Genomic DNA, 17,492 nt, shown 5'->3' with positions numbered 1-17,492 from the left:
GTTTACCCAAACTCATGTCCATTGAGTTGGTGATGCCATCCAACCATCTCATTTAAAAATCTCCATGCTCAGAGTCTGAATGGAAGCCTTTGAGAATTTGCATCAGAATCTGCTCATTGCAGGGACTTCCCTGGTGGGCCAGTGGTTAAGAATCCACCTTCCAGTGCAGGGGATGTGGGTTTGATCCCTGGTTGGGAACTAAGACCCCTCATGCCACAGGACAGCGAGGCCCTTACACTGCAACTAGAGAAAAGCTGCAACTAAGACCCAGTGCGGCCAAACATAAATTAAATAAATATTAAAACATAAACTTCTCGTTGTTCTCCACCAGCCATTCTCCTCTTATTCTAAAGTAGATTTAACATGTTTCCTAGTCTCTGCTTCTGCTAGGTGTGACCACGTGACTAAACTAAGTCTTGTCAACAGAAATAAGTCCAAGTGTCACGTGGCTGCTTCTGACGACACTCTGCCCGTTTTCACATCATCTTTCCTTCCAATCTTGAGGCAAGAATACGGCCATAAATACGGCTGCCATCTTGAACCAGGAAGACCCGAGGTCTCCAGCAGTGCATGGGAACAGGCCTGAGTCCCTAAGCTGAGGGGTGGAGTTGCCATTGCAGCCCCTCCCTGTCTACATCAGACATTTACATGAAAGGGGGGAAAATATCTATCTTCTTTAAGTCATTAAAAAAACTCCATGCCCAGGCTTTAGCCTGGATCCATGAAATCAGAATTTCTGGGTGTAGAATCTGGGCATCAGTTATTTGGAAACTTGCCAGGTGACTCCCAACCATGGCCCCACCCCACTGTACCCTGGATACTTGCTTTTGTTTTCTGTGAAGTTTTGTTCCCTCTGCTGCAAGCCCTGGACAGCCAGGCGTCCTTGCGTCTGCCCACAGCCCACTGGGGTATGTTCTGGAGATCTGATGAGTGAATGTCTGTGAAAGTTAGGAGGCCTGGGTTCCTGACACTGTTTGCTGTGTGACTTAGGGCCAATCACTCCCCCTCTCTGGGCCTCTGTGTCCATGAACCCTTTATGTGAAGAGTCAGCCCCAGAGGTGTGTGTGTGAGCATGGTCAGTCGCTTCAGTCATGTCTGACACTTGGCGACCCTATGGGGTGGAGCCCGCTGGGCTCTGTCCATGATATTCTCCAAGCAAGAATACTGAAGTAGATTGCCATGCCCTCCTCCAGGGGAATCTTCCCAACCCAGGGATTGAACCCAAGTCTCCTGCATTGCAGGAGGATTCTTTACCATCTGAGCAACCAGGGAAGCCCAAGAATGCTGGGGTGGGTAGCCTATTCCTTCTCCAGGGCATCTTCCCAACCCAGGAATCGAACTGGTGTTTCCTGCATTGCAGGCGGATTCTTTACCAGCTGAGCCACCAGGGAAGCCCAGCCTCAGTGGTGGTTGAGGTCAAAGAGGAGGCCTTGGCCAAAAGAGGGCGCCCCAGCCTCAGTATATCACCTTCCTTGGATCCGCCCACCCCCCATGCCCTGTTTGTCTCCACGGCAACCAAACAGTGCTGTGCTCACACTCCACCTTATGGCTGTCAGGCCGTGCCCTCTTCTGAAAGGAGCCCAGTTAAATCTTCTGTGGGGAGGGTGGTGCCTAATCTGGATGCCCAATCTTTCCACCTCTCCCAGGCCTGGGGGGCCAAGGTCAGCCCCCCCATCCCCCAGCTGTCAGGAACATTCCAGACACCTCAGCCTGGGCCAGCCTCTGCCTTTCCCAGAAAAAGCAGCAGCTGCAGCTCTGGGCATGACCTGGACAGCCCAGGACCTCAGCTCTCTTTTTGCCCCACTCTGGGCGCCAGTCTCCTGCTGGTTCCTCAGGCCCTTGAAGGCTTGGCTGTGTGGATGAGGCTGAATGGCAGCCAATCATTAAACAGCATTAAACGAGAAAACTGAGGCAGGCGCCCAACCCAAAGCCTGGCTCAGCGAGGCCTACATAAAAGAGTGAGATTTTTTTTATTATTTATCTAAATTTATTTTCCCTTACATATTCTGGTGGGTATTTTTCCTCCTGCCACCCTCAACCTCTTTTATAAAATGAAAAAAATTTTTGACTGCGTGGCTCGTGGGATCTTAGTTCCCTGACCAGAGATCACACCTGCACTCCTGGCAGTAAGAGAACTGAGTCCTAACTACTGGATGGCCAGGGAATTTGCCATATTTTGGTGTCCGCTTTACTTTTGCAGGCAGCTTGACCTGGGAGAGTGGTTCTGATGTTCATGAACGGTGGCCAGGACCCACTTCCGCAGAGTAAACACAGCCAGCCTGGACCTTGTCTGATGTGCCCTCTTGTTGCCCCTGCATTCAGGAAGTGCTCAATAATTGCTGAATGAATGGACTCTCCTGACAAGCCTGTGGAGCCGTGATCGTCCTGCTGACTTGGGCTGGGTCTCTACCAGGGTCTGGGTGAAGCTCTGGAGGCCAATCCAGGATGAGCTGGCCCTGCCAGAGGTGCCTGATGATAGGAAACCAGATCCCCAAAGCCTGGAGCCCCCAGGGTCCCCTGAGTCCCTCCGGTTGGAGGTGGGCCTGGCCTTGGCCTCCACCACTTGCTCAGCTCCTTGTTGTGGCAACCTTGCTGGCAGGGGTGGAAACAAGCCTCCCTCCCAAGAGGCTCCTATGGAATGCCTTAGATGTGGGCCTTGGTGCCAGGGCAGGGCAGGGCTTGGCCGCCAGGCTGACTGCCACTTAGCTCAGGTCTTCCTCCCGACTGCCTTGGTCCCCACAGAATTTGAATGAATGCCATCTGGCAGTGACCAGCAATGACACTTCCCTCAAGACATTTTTCTGGATTGCTCCTGGCCTAAGTTCTTTCCCTTTCTCTCACTTCAGAGGCATTATAGATGCTTTAAAGAAAAACAAAACCAAAAAACAACTGTAATGATCACTTTCCTACTCTCTTGGCCAGTAGAGATCTGGGCTGGGAGGCAAGAGACCTGAATTTGAATCTGGGCTCGCACTAGCTGTGTGACCTTAGACCAGTCACACTATCTCTCTGAGCCTCGATATCCTCACCTGTGAAATGGGGATATAGTCCTAACCTCATGAAAGGCCCAGAGGCTCAAACGAGAGGAAAAGTGTTGGGTCAGTGTAAGGGAAGTTCAAGTGTAAGATGTTGCTTTTTCCTTTGTGACCTCAGTTATTTGTGTGCTTACCTTCTCTCTCCTACCAAAACCTTGGTCTGTTCACCCTTGAGATCGGGCTTATATGTCACCTCGTCTGAGAAGCCTTCCTGGATTCTCCAGGTGGAGGCAGCTACAGTCCTTCTTCACCTCCACTCTTTTACCTCAAATATCGCCTTTGGATATATTTTTCATTGCGTTGACATTTCCCTTCTGGGTTGAGAGTTCCTTGAGGTGAGATATGTCTGGGTCATTTCTATGCCTCACTGCCCAAGCCAGGGCCTGGGACAGATTATGTTCCTGGTAAATATTTGTTGAAATTTCTTCCTTGTCTCCCAGCATACCTGACAATGGGCCTTAGACCCTGGGGAGCTCAGGATAGACTGAACTCAGCTGTGTGAATGACACATTTCCCTCTGGGGTGAAGTGAGACCCCAGATGCTGCCATGCCCACCTCCCGAGGTCCTTTCAGAAGACTCCTGCCTCCGCTCCCCTATGCCAGCAAGGCCTCAACTCCATGGTTCTTTTATGAGTACATTCCCAGGAATGGGACCTCCTGCTTTCCCAGCAGCTTTCAAGTTCTGAGGGCTTCCACATTGTTGTGGTATTAAATCCTTAACACAGGCAAGCTGGACAGGAGGTCTTCAACCCCTTTCACAGATCAGGAAACTGAGGCAGGATCAGAGTGGTTGAACCATAGCTGAGACCACACACAGAATTAGCAGAGAGAGCAAGCCGTGGAGAGAGTAAGCTCTCCTTCTCACTGAGAGCCCCCACCCTCCCTGCCTCCTCTCCTGCCCTGACCCTGGGCCTGTCTCCACCATCTTCCTGCAACCCTGGAGATGCTCAGCTCGGGGCAGCTGCCTTCTCATGCCACCAGAATCATATTTTCACAAGTGCTGGCTCCCCGGGTGGCCCAGACCTCTAGCCCCAGGCTGGCTGGGAGGCAGCTAAGAATAACCCCTCCTGAGCTTCCCCAGCAGCTGCTGCTCTGTTTGGGGGTGGGCAGAGCTCAGGGCTGTGGGTCTGTGGCTTTTCTAAGGCAGCAGGAACTTCTGGGGAAGGGACTGGGCCCCTGGAGGGGAGCTGTTGGGTGTAAGGAAGTCACATTCAAGGGATCCCTGAGGCCCGGAGCCTGAAGGCAGGGCAAGGACCCCTTGTCTCTTGCCCCGGGGGCTTACCAGGTGACCTGGGGTGGAGGCGAACCCTGGACGGTACAGGTCAGCAGGACCGTGGTGTGCTCCCAGACCGCGTGAGAGCGCAGAGGGATCCAGAACCAGGGCCCACGGCCGGAACACAGCTCCCGCAGCTCCTTGGCCTCCCGGACCTTCTCCTCTGTCTGGAGGCAGGAAGGGTCTGTGAGTCCCAGGAGCCGGGGCACCACCTCCGCCGTCTTTGCTGTTACTTTTCCCCTGACACCAGGCTGGACTCTCCTTGCCAGTGGCTGAGAGGCAGCATGGCACAGGGGGCAGGGCATGGGGCTTTGGGACCTGACCTGGAATCAAGGCCAAACTCTGCCACTTACGGGCTATGAGACCAACCACAGGCCAGGCCTCTGTTTCCTCATCTGTAAAATGGGGATGATAATCATATTGCCCCACCCTCCTGTGGGATTGTCGGGAGGATTACTTAGGTCACTACGTGAAAAACATGGGCAGTGACAACAACCATGTAAGTATTTACAGCTGTTCCTGTCCTGCCCAGGGATGGGGTACGGAGGTGGCTTCAGATCCCTATTTCCCGAGCGTCTTCTGTGTTCTAGGAAAGTGGTTTTATAAGCGTGTTCTTATTTACTTCCCATGTCGACGCTCAGTAGTGGACCACATACGTCCATTTTACAGATGAGAAAACTGAGGCTCGGTTAGAGTCATTGCTTTGCCCAAGGTCATGCAGCTGGAAGGTGGGGGCCCTGGGAGGCCCAGCTTTTCTGGAGAAGGGGGTAGGGTCGGGGCGGGCAGCACGAGAAGGGCTGCAGGTCCCAGGGCCCCGGAAGCCCCCGCCCACCCCTCTCACCCGCCGTCTCAGCGCCTTCCGGTCTCGTCTCTGGCGCAGCAGCCACTGGGTCCGTAGGAAGGCGATCTCTGTCCTCTCCCAGTCGTTGCCGAAGCCCACCCGCTTCTGCCCCCGCTCCTCCAGCTCCACGGTGCTGGTCTGGCGCCTCAGCTGGGCCTCCCTGCGGTGACAGAGGCCGTCAGAGGCGGAGAGCCCTTGGGGGCGCACCCTGGCCCAGCCTCTCCTATGCCCGGCCTTGCCGGCCACGCTTGAAGCTTCTTGAGGACAGGGCAACTTTAATCCTTTCTTGCCTCCAACATCCCCTGAATGGGTCTGGGTTTTAGAAGGTGGAGCAGGGCATGGCAACCCACTCCAATATTCTTGCTTGGAGAATCCCATGGACAGAGGAGCCTGGCGGGTTACAGTCCATGGGGTCACAAAGAATTGGACACGACTGAATGACTAACACTTAATATTATCGATACAGTTCACAAGGGTCTTTCACAAGCCATGGTTCCTCTTGTTTCCACTACAACCAAGCGGACAGGCTTAGTCTCCCCATTTGACTGGGTAGAGATTTGCTTTATAGGCTGAGTGACTTGCTCTGGGCCAGCCAGGAGCAGGACATAGGCCTAAGGACGCTCCCAGGCTTGGAGGCCATCCTATCTCAGAGCTTGTGTTCGACATGTGGGCTGGTTTACTTGCTTCTCCTAGCTCTACCCCTAGACGCCTTCCGGCCATGGAAGCCGGGTGGTGAAGCGCGGACCCCCGTCCTCTCCCCTAGGGACGGTCCCTCACTACTGCCTGTGGGCCCATCAGAGGGTGGTGCAGTGGGCTTTGACGTCAGTCAGCCCTGGGCTTTAACCTCTGACTAGTCACCCGCTCTAGGTGTGTAATTTCGGCACTTTTTTTTAAAGCCGAGTGTGGGTGCCCAGCAGGGAGGCAGGGGACTGGACAAGATGATCTCTTCCAGCCCAGGGCTCTCTGGAAAGGTCACTCGACTTACCATGTTGTCTCTGAGGAGGCTGTCAGAGCCAAGGCTGCCGCGAGGGCGTAGTCTGCAGCGCTGAACTGGTACTCTTCCTCGCTGCCCCGGGGAAAAGAGAGATCATGGCTCCTGCAGATTTGGCTGGGGGTCTGGCTGGGGGCTCCATCTACCCACCGCAAGGTACTAGCAGGCACAACTGTGGTGCCCTCCTCAAACCGTGGTCTCAGAACAGGGCCATGCCTCCTCTCTTAGACTGGGAGCTCCGCAAAACAGAGCTGTGCTTCCCATCTCAGACTGGGTTCTCCAAAAAGAAGGGTCATTCCTCCCCTTTCAACAGGAATCTCCCAAGGTCAGGGCTGGGCCTCCCTCCTTGGACTGGAGGCCTCCAGAAAGTGGGGCTGTGCCTCCCCCCTCAGGCTAGAGTATGCAGAGTTCAAGGAGTGAGCCTATGCCTCCCTGCTTAGATTGGAGTATGAATAGGTCAGGATGTGACCCCCTTTAGGCTGGAGGCTCCAGAGAGCAGGACTGTGGCCCCTCCTCAGACTGGAGTATGCAGAGGTCAAGGTTGTGCTTCCTCCCTCAGACTGGAGGCTCCAGAGAGCAGGACTGTGCCTCCCGCCTTGGACTGGAGTATGCAGAAGTCAGGCTGTGCCTCCCTGCTCAAACTGGGGGTCCTGGGGGAAGGGCAATGGCTGGGCGGGGGGGGTTCCTGATGCCCCACCTGCTGCGGAAGGTCCGTTTCCTCATCGAGGAGTCCATCTGCAGGCTGTGCTGCCGCTCCTCCTTCTGCTCCTCCTCCCGACGATGCTCCCGCCGGTGCACTTGCATGGCCTGGGGGGGCCGGGGCTCCCCCACACCTCCCGGGCTGTGAGGCAGAGTCATGGCTGCGAGAGTGACAACCTGCAGAGCCGAAGTGCACAGTTACTCCACCTGGTGTCCACCTGCCCCTTCCCCCTGGGGTCCACCAGCATCTCTCCGCAGGTCTGCTGGTGGCAGGGGTGGGGGGTGTCTCTCTATGGTGGGCAGGCAGGCGATCTCAAGATGCAACAGGGAGCCTGGCTCGCCCACCACCCTGTGGGCTGCCCCCCATTGAGGAGCAGGCCCTGGCTTCCAGCTGCACTCTGTCCTTGCCCCTCCACGTGGTCTGAGCAAGGCCTTCCCTTCTCTGGCCTCAGCTTCCCACACATGAGTGACTGAGCACTGTGATGTCCAGGGCAAGGAGAAGTGGTCAGGAGAGTGGGGGCCCCAAGCTAGCTGGTTCTGAGTTTTTGCGGTACATTCTTTCCCGGATCTGGGGTACAATGATATCCCCGGGCCTCTGAGGACCTTCTGATGCTGAAACCCTAGGGTGCTTCTTGGTGGAACCCCTGGAATTGGCTTCCATGCTCCTCCAGGTGGGAATTTGGGATAGGCCTCTTACGTGGAAAGGTCCTCACTGGGTTTGGCCCTGATGTAGACCCTGGGCACGAAGGAGGAGACAGAAGGGGAGACCTGCACCTTAGCCCTCTCCTGCCTGCTTCTAGGCTCTGCCCTGTCCCCGCCTCTCCTGCAGGGCCTGCTGGCCAAGCTAGAGTGAGTGTGTGTGTGTGTGTGTGTGTGTGTATTGTGTTCTGACCTGAACACGCCTGTGGAGGGCCATGTCTCTAAGTCCATGATGTGGGAGGTGGGCATGCTGCCTCATCAGAGATCCTTGACCCGGAAAGGCCTATTCTAGGGTGTCAGAGGGCTCAGGCTGCCAAGGGTCAGTCTTAATGGGAATTTATTTCTTCTGGTTCCTTAAAGTTTGCTCCGTTTGGGCATCCAGAAAAGAACCCCTAGGAGAGCCTGGGTCACTGCAGAGTGTTAGCTGGGACCAAGGACTGCCCGTGAGGCTTCCTGCAATGACCTCGCTGAACACAACAGGACATCATCCCTCGGGCTTCCTATCCAGCACCCCCACACCCTCGAGGAAGAGGCTGTCTGCACCCAGACAATGCCTGGCTTGCTGTTTCTGTGCCTTCCTCCCCTCAGCCCAGAAGAGAGCCGCTGGGTGCCAGCGAGGGAGGCCCCGGCTCGGCCCTGGCCCCAGCAGTGGAGGGTTAACGTTCCCTGGCCTCAGCTGCTGGCTGCTTTCCCCGGATGCTCTGTTCCTGACGGGCACAGCGGGGTGGGCCTGGCGCTCATCCTTGACCTCCTGGGCCGCCCGCAACCAGACCCCTGGCTTTAGGGATGAGCCATCGGTTCTTTTTAAAGCGCTGACTGAGGCTTGGGATTAGGTCGTGAGCAGATTGCAGCTTTCCAGCCCTCTCTCTCCAGAAGGCGGTGTGTGTCTGCTGGGGAGGGGTCAGCGATGCGTGGCGGGTCAGGAGGGGACCTCAGCCCCCACTGCCCTCCCCTGAGGGTGCAAAGCCACCAGGGGTCCTGCCTTGTAGCCTTCCCCACCCACTCTATTCTCTCCACCTTCCTCCCAAGCCTCAGTCTGGCCACTGCCCTGTCTGCAATGCCCCCCCACCATCCCCCCAGCTCTCGGACCGCATCTCCCAGTGAGAAGGGTCAAGGAGATCTCTCCAATTCCTCAGGTTGGGAAGAGAAGCATATGAGCCAGAGAGACTCTGAGCCCTGACGGCAGAAAGCTGGGTCCTGCGGGCAGGAGTGGAGACACAGCCTACCCAGGGGTCTGGGCAGGCGGGGACGTGCTCTTAATACTCCCCACCAGTTTTTGAGGCGGGAGTGCTGGCCCGGGTTTGGTGCCAGTGAGTCCAGGCTGGATGAGCGCCCTCCCAGCCCTGCGATGTGGGCCCCATGGCCTTGCTCTCATCCCCTGCCCGCTGGCCGGGCCAAGCAGGGCTCCGCCAGGACAGCTCTAGGTTGGCCAGACCTGCCAGCCCACCCGGGTCCCTGCTGATCCCCGATGCCTGCAGGAAAGCCTCCACTTCCCAGGGCATCGCCAAGGGATCTGGGCGGGGGGTGGGGTGGTGTTGTAGCTTTCATAGCACAGAAGGCTCAGCTCGGAAGACCCAGGGCCACACAGAACAGTGAGGCGGGGCAGGGATTTCTTTTCTAGAATCCCTTCTCATTTCCATGGCTGAGAACAAGTCTGCCTCTTCTTTCCCGATCTCACAGGATCCTTCCCCCCAACCCCCCACACCCCTAGCGCACTTCCGAATGAAAAGCTGAGGGTCTCACTATCTGGAGGTCTCTCTCCTCTCCCCTGATCTCTGGAGGTGACTCACAGAAGAAGCTGTGCCCACTCAGGTGGCTCTGGGGGGACGATTCCAGAGGATGAGAGGGTCCTTGGTTTCTTCTTGCCCCGACTCAGCGGGGACCAGGAGAAGAATGTGATCCTGGAGCTTGCACGGGCCTTAAATATAGCAGTGTGATGACAATGGATGAGAACTGTGGGGGGGGGGGGGGGGGCGGGGAGGGGCCGTTCCCTGGGCCCGGCATTGCTGGGCCGCGGCGACAGGTGGAGCTGTCCCCACACCCCCACCCACCTCCCGCAGACAGCTCCTCCCCTGGGTTCCATCCCTTCCCCAACCCTCGCCCCTGCTGCAGTGGAAAGAAGCTCATAGCTCAGGCCTGGGTGTATGGAAAATGGATCAGGGACAGCTTTCTCAGCTGCTGGGAGTTCTGCTCTGAATTCCTCCCCCGGCTCCCCCCAGTGACAGGTGCTTTGGGGAAGACACGCAGCTTCTCAGATCTGATTCCCCTTCTGAAAGTGGAGACAACGAGGCCGGGCCCCCAGACATCAGGAAGACACCATGTGTGACTGGAAAAATGACTCCTTAGTGCTCATAAGTTATCACTGCTAAAATAGAAGTGGGTTTCTTCTCATCTCTATGCCCCCACTCCCCACACAGCAGCTACTGACTGGCCCTGCTCGCCTATGGTGAGGTGTGTGAGGGTGTGAGTGTGTGTGTTTGTGTGCAGGTATGTGTGTGTGTGTGTGAGGGTGTGCAGGTGTGTGTGAGAGTGTATGTGAGGGTGTGTGGGGGTGTGTGGGGTGTGTGTGAGGGTATGAGGTGTGTGTGGGTGTGCATAAAGGTGTGCAGTTGTGTGTGAGTGTGTGTGTGGGTGTGTGGGGTGTGTGTGAGGGTATGAGGAGATGTGTGTGTGTGGGGGTGTGTGTGTGAGGGTATGAGGTGTCTGTGGAATGTGTGTGAGTGTGTGTGGTGTGTGTGAGGGTATGAGGTATGTGAGGAATGTATGTATGATTGTGTATGGTGTATGTGTGAGGGTATGAGGTGTGTGTGGAGTGTGTGTGAGAGTGTGTGGGGTGTGTGTGGAATGGGTGTGAGAGTGTGTGGGGTGTGTGTGAGAGTATGAGGTGTGTGTGGAATGTGTGTGAGACTGTGTGGGGTGTGTGTGTGAGGGTATGAGATTTGTGTGGGTGTGCATAAGGGTGTGCAGTTGTGTGTGAGGGTGTGTGTCAGGGTGTGTGTGCTGAGTGTGAGGGTATGAGGGTGTGGGATGGTGTGTATGGGGTGGGGTTAGGGTATGAGGTGTGTGTGGAGTATGTGTGGGTATGTGTGCTGAGTGTGAGGGTATGAGGGTGTGCTATGGTGTGCATGGGGTGGGGTTAGGGCATGAGGTGTGCGTGAGCTGTGTGTGAGGGTGTGTGGGCTCAGTGTGAGGGTATGAAGGTGTGCGATGCTGTGTGTGGGGTGGCGTGAGGGTGTGTGGGCAGTGTGTGAGGGTATGAGGTGTGTGTGGAGTGTGTGTGAGGGTGTGTGAGCTAAGTGTGAGGGCATGAGGTGTGTGTGGAGGGTGTGTGGGATGAGTGTGAGGGTGTGAGGGTGTGTGATGGTGTGTATGGTGTGGTGTGAGGGTGTGTGTGCTGTGTGTGAGGGTATGAGGTGTGTGTGAGGTGGCATGAGGGTGTGTGGGCAGTGTGGGGTGTGTGGGCAGTGTGGGGGATGTGGCACAAGCAGCAGAGGAGGGCAAGTCATTTCCTCCTTCCACATCCAAAGTTCCCAGGCTTCGGGAGTGGCCACTGGGAACCTTCTTCCGGACCTTTGCTCCTCCTCCCCTTCTTAATCCTCTCCCCTCACGGACATTCATACCTAGGCCTGCAGGGCACTGGGGAAGTAGAGGAGGAGAGAGAAGATGCTGGCCATTACGATACAAGTCTTATCTAGGTGGGGAGACAGGCAATTACAGTGGGGGGGATCAGGAGGGGGGACCTGAGCCAGTCTCAGCGGATGAGCAGGTTTGGGGAAGGCGGTGCTGGCTCCACTCCAGAGACACAGCTCCCCTCCTGGCCTCTTCCCGGGGCCTCAGGGGCCCAGCAACACTGAGTCTGTCATTCTCCCTAGTGCCCTGGGGACTCCTCAAGGGAGAGAGAGACAAACAGACAGACAGACAGAACATACAAGTGAGTGCTTCAGCCAAAATCTCAGTCTCCTAAAAGGGAACTCTCATATATTTCTCTCAGGAATGTAAATCGGTGCAGCCCCTATGGAAAATAGCATGAAGGTTTCTCAAAAAATTAAATAGAACTACTATATGATCCAGCAATTCCACTCCTGGCTACATATTTTAAAAATGAAAAGATTAATTAAAAATATGCATGAACCTCAATGTTCATAGCAGCATTATTTACAATTGCCAAGATATGGAGGCAACCTAAGTGTCCATCAGGAGACGAATGGATAAAGAAGATGTGGCAAGTATATACAATGGATACTGCTCAGCCAGAACAAAGAATGAAGTTCTGCTATTTGCAACAACATAGATGGATTTGGAGGATGTTATGCTAAGTGAAATAAGTCAGAAAGAGACAGACAAATACTGTATGATCAGTTCAGTTCAGTCGCTCAGTTGTGTCCGACTCTTTGTGATCCCATGGACTGCAGCATGCCAGGTTTTCCTGTCCATCACCAACTCCTGGAGCTTGCTCACTCATGTCTATCGGGTCGGTGATGCCATCCAACCATCTCATCCTCTGTTGTCCTCTTCTCCTCCCGCCTTCAACCTTTCCCAGCATCAGGGTCTTTTCTAATGAGTCAGTGCTTTGCATCAGGTGGCCAAAGTATTGGAGCTTCAGCTTCAGCATCAGTTCTTCCAATCATACTGTATGATATATTATCACTTATATACGAAATCTAAAAGATGAAATAAATGAGTGGACATAACAAAAAAGAAACGGACTCACAGATAGAGAGAACTAGTGGTTACCACTGAGGAGAGAGAAAAGGGGAGGGGGAAGATGAAGGTAGGGTATTAAGAGGTACAAACTATAGTATATAAAATAAATAATGTACAAGGGCATATTGTACAACACAGAGAATATACAATATTTTATAATAATTATAAATGGAATATAACCTTTAAAAATTGTGAATCACTAATGTCATACACCTGAAACTTATGTAATATTGTATACATAAACTATACCCCAACAAAAACATTAATATTAAAATAAAAAATCTTAGTCTCCTGATCTTTTTGAAAACTCTTTCCTCAGCATTCTCCCTTCATCCCTGACTGCAGTGTTAAGAGCCTCTTTGGGGGGAGATCATTTGGCTGCTCTCTCCCATCTTATACTGATCCAACTTAAGAAGGGATTTCCACATTTATGCGTTCACTGTGAAGAGTGAGTGTGAACCTGTACAAAAAACCAAGAGGTGTGAGTTTCCAATCCAGCAGGAGACAGTCATTTAAACTGGTTCTATAAACCCCTTTCCCCCAAAGCAGCCTGGTGGAGGAGCTACTGATCACTATGATCTTGAACAAATTCTATGATCTTGAATAACTTCTAAGTTCTATGATCTTGAACAAGTCACTAAGCCATTTGGGTTTTATCACCTGTACAATGGGATCAGTGATGCCTGCCTTGCAGTCTGATTGGAAAGATTAAATTAGGAAACGTGAAGCCTGTTGCACAATGCTACTGCCAATAGCATTAAATGAGAGCTCCACCAATAGCTTCGAGACTAAGAAAACGAGAGCTTTCTCTACCTTCCTTTGGGTGTGGTGTTCCCATGTAACCCTTTGCAGACCAAATCCCAGTGAGGCCCTCACTCTTCCTGGGGTGCCTTAATGTGAGCACAACCAAGCCTCAGGTCGGGAGGTAGAGCAGAGGTCAGACTTGGTGCTTTATGAACCTTGGTTTAAATACCAACCTCTGGCAGCTGTACTTACTGATGGGGAAAACTTGGCCTCCTTTCTGGGCTGCTTCTTTATCTGCAAATTGTATGCAAGCTCTGAGACAACAGGGAATTGCCTGCCCGTCTTGTTCATTGTATCCCCAGCCCCAAGAATTGCGCTGGCATATAACCCGGTCTTTGATATATGCTTGTTAAAAATGAATGAATGAGTACCTGCCTTGAAGAATGTTTATGAGATTCAAATCAGGTTAAAATGCATGAAGTGCCTGGTATAATACTTAACTCATGGCTTATTATTGTTGTTTAATCACTAAGTTGTGTCCAACTCTTTGTGGCCTCATGGATTATAGCCTGTCAGGCTCCTCTGTCCATGGGATTTCCCAGGCAATAATACTGGAGTGGGTGTCCACTTCCTTCTCCAGAGGACCTTCCAGACCCAGGGATTGAACCTGTATCTCCTGCATTGCAAGCGGATTCTTTACCTCTGAAGCACCGGGGAAGCCCTCGCCCTCTGGGAAGTTCTAACCCACAGTTGTTCTTCTTAAATACTTCATTCTTTCTCTCCTTCCTTTTCCTTTTCATTGCCCTCTTTGGATTTATGAATATTAAGGATACTCATCTGAACCTTATTTTTTTTTTTTGTAAATTAATTATTTTAACTGGAGGCTAATTACTTTACAATATTGTAGTGGTTTTGGCCATACATTCACATGAGTCAGCCATGGGTGCACATGTGTCCCCCATCCTGAACCCCCCTCCCACCTCCTATTTTACCTACTGGCCACCCTGAACTGCCACGAGGCTTTCTGGGACAGCAATCAAACTGTCTTTGGCTGATCGTTCCACCTGGTGGCCAAGGGGAGAACTGTCTGGTCCAAAGCTTTCTCCCACTACCTCCTTTCGTCCTGCGTCAGTCGTCTCCCTTCCCTCCTCTGTTGCTCTCACACTTCAGTTAATTCCCATTACAGTTCATCTCATACTAACAGGTCAAAACGCATCTTCCTCATGCCCCTTCCTCATTAGAGTGGGAAGGGAAAGCTGGCTCAAGCAACTGAAGGGCTGAGTGGGGGTGGGGGTGGGAGGGTGGGGGACGGGGCTGGGGTCTCAGAGCTGTGTCCCTCTGTCCAGGCTGACACTCAGACTGGGGAGGGGCACAGAGGGATCCAGCCTTGCCCTATGGGACCCTGGAGGAACCCTCATCCCCAAAGGCCCTGTTCTCTGGGTGGAAACTCAGGCAAACCATGTGCATTCCTAGGGTGAGGGGTTTGGGAGGCCAGGAGTCTTCAGATATCCCAGGTTGAAATACCCCCCCTCCCCATCCCACCTTCTTTCAGCTCCTTAACCCCATCTAGGGGGTTAGATGGGGGTGGCTCTAGGGGGATATTTGAGACCAATGGATAGGAGAACTATTGATATAATAGCATGGGTTCCTCCACTTGCCTAAGAGGAATCACTAAAGGACTTTATTAAAAGCCTGATTCCCTAGGAGCTGTGGACCCAGCAGGTCTGGGCTGGGGCCGAGGAAGATGTATCTTTTGTAAGCTTCTCGAGGGCTTTTCATTGTGAAGCAAGTTTAGGAAACCTCACCTAAACCCCGGAGAAAGAAATGGCACCCTGCTCCAGTACTCTTGCCTGGAAAATCCCATAGATGGAGGAGCCTGGTAGGCTGCAGTCCATGGGGTCGCTAAGAGTTGGACACGACTAAGTAACTTCACTTTCACGCATTGGAGAAGGAAATGGCAACCCACTCCAGTGTTCTTGCCTGGAGAATCCCAGGGACAGGGGAGCTTGGTGGGCTGCCGTCTCTGGGGTCGCACAGAGTTGGACACAACTGAAGCAACATAGCAGCAGCAGCAGCACCTAAACCCTCTGAGCCACATTTTCCTCCTTTGCAGAATATCAGTGATGCAGCCTATCATGGCAAGTTAATGGAAGAATGAGTCATCAAGAGCAGGAACTTCCCAACAGCGAGACTGAGTCCCTCCTCCTCTTACTACTCCTTGTCGGGCTCTGCTGGACTCTTACTCATTTGCTTCTGGGCTGGGCCCTGCGTGACTTGGAGGCTGGTGACACCAGACTCACCTTTCTCTGGACTGGGTGGGGCCCGGCTGCAGTGCGGTCAAGGTCTAGGACGCTCAGGAATGCCAGTGCCCCAGCCCAGCTCCGGGGCCTCGGACACACTGCCCCCTAGCTGGTTCCAGCTGTATCTGTAGCCTGAGTTTCCTGCCTGGCAGGCTGGAGACCTGAGAGGGGACAAAGCCTAGTAGACGCAAGGCCAGGCTGAGGAGGGTCACAGGACTCAGAGACTCATGGACTGTGGGAACAACAGTTACCCCAGGGAGCTTAGAGAGCTTTGTGGCCTTGTGAATTGGAAGAGATGCTTACAGCTTTTAATTAAAAAGTCTCTGACACCCTGACCCACTCACCTGGTGAGAAGAGTCCAGCTGGTAAGTTGATTTTCATGACTAAATCAGGTGAGACCGTCAACCTTTGACCAAGTTCACCCCGAGTGACAGGAAGCAGGCTTGTTTGCAGTGTCGCGGCAGGGAGCAATCATCAGGGCCAATGTAGCAGCTGCCAGGAGGAGAATGGGCTGGCCCACCCTCTGCCAGGGAGATACTGGGTCTAGACCAGTGACCCTGAAGAGATGTTAAATATTAATTACAGATAAGGACAGTGCTGCCTGGCGCTGTGTTGCAGGGAGGGGAGGGGTGAGGAACAGGAGGGGGGATGTGCTGGGTGCCGTGAAGGGAGGGCATTGCCCACCCGGAAAGGGTCTCACCAGGGCAGCTGCACTTTGACCCTGTTGCTCAGCTATGTTCAGACAGGGCTTTGGGATGTTCAGAGGGGGATGGGGGCGCTGGCCCCTCAGGGTGCCCATGGGGCCCTCCCCTCCTTATGTCCCTGGAGTCTCATCCTGCAAAGAACCCAAACTGCTGTGGGAAGTTCCTTCTCTTGATGAAGACAAAACATACTAGGTTGGGGGACTTCCCCTCGTGGCCCAGTGGTTAAAACTTCCCCTTTCAATGCGAGGGGTATGGGTTCAATCCCTGTCCAGGGAGCTCAGATCCCACATGCCTCGTTGCCAAAACACCAAAACATAAAACCAAAGCAATATTGTAACAGATTCAATAAAGAATTTAAAAGAATGGTCTGCATACAAATTTTTTTTTTTTTTAGAAAAAGCACTAATTTTAAACTCCAATTGTGTCGTGGCCTCAGCGGGGGCCCAGTGGGGGAGCCCCCTTCTTCTCCTTGGGCCTCTGTTTCCTCATCACAAGGATCACAGGAGATGCAGTGATACAAAGGATGTGACTGCATGCTGAAAGCTCAGATGAGAACCTGCTTTTATGGAGGAGCAGAGGCAGGGGCAGAACGGTGGGGGGGCCCTGCCCTGCCTCTGGGGCCGGGGGGTGCTGGGGAGACAGGTCCTCTGAGAAGGCTGCTGCCACCCCAAAATAGCTTCCACCTAAGAGCTCAAGGCAGAAAGTGAAGAGGAACTAAAAAGCCTCTTGATGAAAGTTAAAGAGGAGAGTGAAAAAGTTGGCTTAAAGCTCAACATTCAGAAAACTAAGATCATGGTATCTGGTCCCATCACTTCATGGGAAATTGATGGGGAAACAGTGTTAGACTTTATTTTTGGGGGCTCCAAAATCACTGCAGATGGTGATTGCAGCCATGAAATTAAAAGACGCTTACTCCTTGGAAGGAAAGTTATGGCCAACCTAGATAGCATATTCAAAAGCTGAGACATTACTTTGCCAACAAAGGTCTGTCTAGTCAAGGCTATGGTTTTTCCAGTGGTCATGTATGGATGTGAGAGTTGGACTGTGAAGAAAGCTGAGTGCCGAAGAATTGATGCTTTTGAACTGTGGTGTTGGAGAAGACTCTTGAGAGTCCCTTGGACTGCAAGGAGATCCAACTAGTCCATCCTAAAGGAGACCAGTCCTGGGTGTTCATTGGAAGGACTGGTGCTGAGGCTGAAACTCCAATACTTTGGCCACCTCATGCGAAGAGTTGACTCCTTGGAAAAGACTCTGATGCTGGGACGGATTGGGGGCAGGAGGAGAAGGGGACGACAGAGGATGAGATGGCTGGATGGCATCACCGACTCAATACACGTGAGTTTGGGTGAACTCGGGGAGTTGTGATGGACAGGGAGGCTGCGATTCATGGGGTCGCAAAGAGTCGGACACGACTGAGCGACTGGACTGACCTGACCTGACCTGAATTGAAGAGCTCAAGGAAGAGGTTCCATGTGTCTCTGGGACCCTGTTTCCTGTGGTCC

General features: G+C 53.3%; 1 protein-coding gene and 1 long non-coding RNA gene across 3 annotated transcripts in view; both read right to left on the bottom strand.

The window, feature by feature from the left end:
• MYOM3 (myomesin 3) overlaps positions 1–9,470 on the bottom strand; it is a 52,046-nt gene extending 42,576 nt beyond the window's left edge. Inside the window, exons 1-5 of one of the 2 annotated variants that reach the window (XM_070776566.1) lie at positions 9,329–9,470; positions 6,838–7,016; positions 6,135–6,215; positions 5,150–5,309; positions 4,318–4,475 (exon numbers count right to left, since the gene is read on the bottom strand). In XM_070776566.1, coding sequence (XP_070632667.1) covers positions 4,318–4,475; positions 5,150–5,309; positions 6,135–6,215; positions 6,838–6,998 — 560 coding nt within the window. In that variant the 5' untranslated portion in view covers positions 6,999–7,016; positions 9,329–9,470. Of the gene's footprint in view, positions 1–4,317; positions 4,476–5,149; positions 5,310–6,134; positions 6,216–6,837; positions 7,017–9,281 lie in introns of both variants that reach the window. The other variant, XM_070776575.1, reaches the window with a different exon arrangement.
• Positions 9,471–11,787: 2,317 nt separating this feature from the next.
• Positions 11,788–15,777, bottom strand: LOC139186486 (uncharacterized). Its single transcript, XR_011570053.1, has 2 exons — positions 15,631–15,777; positions 11,788–12,199 (listed from the first exon to the last, which is right to left on the bottom strand). It is a non-coding gene; the product is annotated as an uncharacterized lncRNA (long non-coding RNA).
• Between the last annotated feature and the right edge of the window lie 1,715 nt (positions 15,778–17,492).

This window comes from Bos indicus, chromosome 2 (genome assembly GCF_029378745.1).
Source record: "Bos indicus isolate NIAB-ARS_2022 breed Sahiwal x Tharparkar chromosome 2, NIAB-ARS_B.indTharparkar_mat_pri_1.0, whole genome shotgun sequence".
Classification (NCBI taxonomy): Eukaryota; Metazoa; Chordata; class Mammalia; order Artiodactyla; family Bovidae; genus Bos; species Bos indicus.
This window is presented reverse-complemented; position numbering and strand designations above follow the sequence as displayed.